The 4,411-nt window shown below is 40.1% G+C and overlaps 1 protein-coding gene across 1 annotated transcript in view; it reads left to right on the top strand.

Annotated features, from left to right (window-relative positions):
- The window catches only part of TTC37 (tetratricopeptide repeat domain 37), a 43,629-nt gene that overhangs the window by 1,458 nt on the left and 37,760 nt on the right, over window positions 1-4,411 (top strand). The window contains exons 3-6 of the mRNA XM_033164585.1: window positions 894-1,037; window positions 1,572-1,663; window positions 2,894-2,969; window positions 3,959-4,099. Coding sequence (XP_033020476.1) covers window positions 894-1,037; window positions 1,572-1,663; window positions 2,894-2,969; window positions 3,959-4,099 — 453 coding nt within the window. The remainder of the gene's footprint in view (window positions 1-893; window positions 1,038-1,571; window positions 1,664-2,893; window positions 2,970-3,958; window positions 4,100-4,411) is intronic.

The following is a 4,411-nucleotide window of genomic DNA, read 5'->3' as shown; positions in this document are numbered from 1 at the left end:
GTAACTAGCACTCAAATGTACAATTAAGCTTTCAGCATGTGAAATTGTATGTTCTATTCATATTCCTCCTATGATATTTTAAAGTATTTCTTCGCTGTCTTGGTCTTTTTTGCTGTATTTGTTTATCTGCTGCCAAACTAAAAGCTAAAGTTGGGCTGCACAGCAGTGGTCATTTTCTGTTTCCGCCCTGTTGGTGAGGATTTGGATGTTTTGTTATCCTCATAGATATCAGCACAAAGAGTTGCCTTATATCAGGGGTCAGCAAACTTTTTCAGCAGGGGGCTGGTCCACTGTCCCTTAGACCTTGTGGGGGGCCGGACTATATTTTGAAAAAAATAATAATGAACGAATTCCTATGCCCCACAAATAACCCAGAGATGCATTTTAAATAAAAGCACACATTCTACTCATGTAAAAACACCAGACAGGCCCCACAAATAACCCAGAGATGCATTTTAAATAAAAGGACACATTCTTCTCATGTAAAAACACGCTGATTCCTGGACCATCCGTGGGCCGAATTTAGAAGGCGATTGGGCCGCATGCGGCCCCCGGGCCTTAGTTTGGGGACCCCTGCCTTATATTGAACCAAGCCATTGGTTCATTTAGGTCAGTACTATCTTATCTTGTTGGCAGAGGCACTCAAGGGTCTTAAACAGGTTTTTTGCTTTAACTTTGCTGTTTGAGATCTTTTGAGCTGGAAATGTTTAGGATTGAGTTTGGGACTTTGTACATGCAAAGCACGTAACTTTGGGCTCCTTCTGCAGCTTTAGAATCTTTTGATGATAACATCTGAGCATGTATCAGTTCCTCTTTCTTCAGCTTCGAAATGATTTATTAATATTGCTTATTGTAAGTGTTTCAGTGTTTTTTTCCCACTTGTGTTCTTGTAGGCAGTATTGAAACAGGAGAAGAATAACTACAACGCCTGGGTATTCATTGGTTTGGCAGCTGCTGAGCTAGAACAACCCGATCAAGCCCAAGGTGCCTACAGAAAGGCTGCTGAACTTGAACCAGGGCAGTTGCTAGCATGGCAAGTACGTAGAATCATAGAATTGGAAGGGACCACAACGGTCATCTAGTCCAACCTCCTGCAATGCAGGAATCTTTTGCCCAATGTGGGGCTTGAACCCACAACCCTGAGATTAAAAACATCATGCTCTACAGACTGAGCTATCCCAGCTGATGTTGTAATATGACTGGTTCCATTGCCCTATTCCATATATTTGTATGAGTAAAATGCAAATATTTTGCAAATAGCATGCAGCATTAGATTCAAATTTAGGAGACTGTACATTGGACTATCTTCTAGGCATCTTCCTGACTACATGTAACAAGGCTAGTCTTTCTTGCTTAGAAGTTATAAATGATGTGGAGAATGTAGACAAATTACTCACTGCCTCTGCATCATTATCTTCACACATTCAGTTTGATGAACCTTGAAATGCTATGCTTCAAAAACTATTAAACAGTAACATGGTTATATCTCAGGAATGGATATGAATATGGGGGTGATAGTTGTGACCTAACAAGGATTTGCTTCAAACGTTATATGCTTCACTTTCCCCTAGGGCTTAGCAAATTTATATGAAAAAACAAACCATGCAGATGTCGGAGAAGATTTGGTTAATGTGTATCAGAAACTCCTGGAACTCTATGAGAGGTAGGAAATCAACTATTCTACAGCATTTTGAAAAAAATAAGCTAAACATTTACTTGAGGTGAATATTATGATACTAATTATAGAGGAAATGTTTATTACAACAGTATTCATACCATTTCAGTGTCAAATTTATCTTATGTATTTCAACAGAATGTAAAATGCTTCCATCATTCTGAAAATGAATCATTGTTCCCTGATAATTTTTTTACATTTAATCAACATGATAGAAAAGTTGTCCATGCAAAATGGTAAAATGCATTCTAGTGTGAAATTTAGTTCACCTATTTGTTTTATGTTATTACTTTACCCACAAAACATTTTGAGTGCATCTATATTTTCCTGAACTGGGAGAGATCCTTCTCTTTTTGCTAGAAAATGCAATAAGGAAAACAAAAAAGGCTGTCTTAAGTAGGTAGGCTTCAGTGCCACAGTGCTAGATCAAGCTTTTGTCTACTCCAAAAACTTAATTAGAAACACATTTCTCACTGTGTAGGACTGAAGGGAAGGAGATGGAGAAGGTAAATAGAAGTGAGGTAGCCCTAAAGCAGGAAGCAGGTAGCCCTAAAATGAAGTGGTGGGGAAGCAGGGGCCAAAGGATGGGAGCCTGTGCCAGGACCACCTTGGTCGGTGGTTGGCAGGAAGAGCAAAGGGGAAGGTCCCCAGTACCTAAGGGGAAGGGGAAAGGAGACTGCAAGATGGCATACGAAGAGGGGAGAGAGGACTGCAGGAAGCAAGGTTCACAGGTTGAAGATGGAGTGGGAAAAGCCACAATTGAAAAAGAAGTACGAAAGAGCAGATTGTTAAACAAATACTTTAAATTGAAAAAGTATGTTAACTGAGGATTTCCTTAACAGGCAGAGACATATAAGAAGAATGAAGAGGAAAAATATGTGGCAGTAGAACTGTCAGGTTTTGAGCCCTATGGGGTTCACTCCAGCCAGGGTTTAAAGGGGGGAAAGTCTGGAGGAGAAAGTAGTAGGCAACTCCAGGGCTGGCAGATTCAACCGCCCCCCCCGCCCGCCCCTCCAACCACAACACATTCCTTTCCCCCTCCTATTGCTCTTAGAGGACTGATAAAGAAAGAGGGACAGCCAGTGCAACAAAGGGTGGATTTCCTGCTCCAGCTGTAGGTCTGCTCCAGCTGCAGGTCTTATGTCTCCTGACAACCGTCTTTCCAGGTACGATAGGATTGCACCCTTATACTGTAGACATTTTGTCTTTTCCCTCCAGCACTGATAAACAGAAATGGTGTGAAGTATGTAGAAAGCTTGTGGAGCTGTATCAGCGAGAGAGAAAATACCTTCAGGTTAGTCATTGTCATGTTTGTTGTAACTTATTGTGATCAATGTTGGTAATCAATGTTTGTTTGTTTTGCAAAAAAACAAACAAACAAACCACCAAATTTTCATTTGCAGAAATATTTACTAGCTTTATGACTTCACCAGTCTTGGGTGTGCTTGCACGCTGTTGCTTTCAGATGAAATACCTTATTTTTGTCTATTGCATTGCCTCAGAGACCACTTCTGTTTCCACAAGCCTGTGGGCTTTTTTTCTTCTCTCTCTCCCATTTTTAAATAACGGAATAACAATATTTTGCGCTCTCTATCTCTTTTTTTTAAAAAAAGAACAACCATGAGAGGAAGCCGGTGACTAAAGCGTCCCTTTTTGTGAAATCAAACACTTCATTGCCCCAAATCTAAAGTTTGTTTGAGGGGCAGCTAGTAGGCTAATTCATCACTTTTCCACCACCCACTTTAAAATGAAAGCAAGGTGCAGTCAGATATGTTTATTTCTATGTTTAAATGGAAAAAGGAAGTGAGGAGCCCATTAAAGCCTCAATAGTGCTTTGCTGTTCATACTAGGCAAGGCTGGTGCTGCGATTGCATTTTATTACAAAAATAAATAAATAAATAAATAAATAAATAAATAAATAAAGGCACACGATATGGAAAACATTAGAATAAAATGGACTGATAGTAGCATTGTCTGGATGCTCCTTAAGAGGAAAGACCTAGTATGGAAGCAACCTGTATCAAGGTATTTGAAATGTCATGAGAGATACTGCCCACACCATACCACTAAAAGAATCTGTATAGCTGTGTGACTTGGTAGGCAGCAGTAAGCAAGAAGACTGCAAAATCATCTCATAACTCTGACACCTTATTGCTTCTGACATCTCATTTATGTTAAAAGGCATACGCCTTGATCTCTGGAATTGGGAGGTGCCTTCCAGTAGTCAAAGGCGATGCATGTCTCTGAGAAGACATTGAGGCTTGACTGGTTTTCTTTTGACAGGTGGCTCGGACATGGCACAAGCTAATAAAAATACGACAGGAAGAAGGTGCAGAAAAAGCTGAGCTTCATCAGTTATGGAAGAGGTTGGTTCAGTTACTGGAAGAAGGCACACATCTCCAGGATAATGAGACACAGCAATTGGTAAGGGTTCATCCCCTGATTCGGCTATATTCAAACAATAAATCTATATAAAATTCAGCACAACAATTGTAACTGATTCTTAGAACAGCTTGGAAGGAATGATTCCGAATTTCCATCTTACAGATGGGAAGTGATACAGTTATTTTCTGCAGACCGCCTGCTTGAGGCTATGACTAAATGGCATATGCCCAGCTCTTGGTTTATACAAACTCGGGGCTGTAAATCACAAAACCTATTAGGGTAGAAATAATATCTTACAGTGCGAAAGTATAAGCAGTAGTCCTGCTTATAACACATAACTACATTAGGGCA

Source organism: Lacerta agilis, chromosome 11, assembly GCF_009819535.1.
Source record: "Lacerta agilis isolate rLacAgi1 chromosome 11, rLacAgi1.pri, whole genome shotgun sequence".
Lineage (NCBI taxonomy): Eukaryota > Metazoa > Chordata > Lepidosauria > Squamata > Lacertidae > Lacerta > Lacerta agilis.
This window is presented reverse-complemented; position numbering and strand designations above follow the sequence as displayed.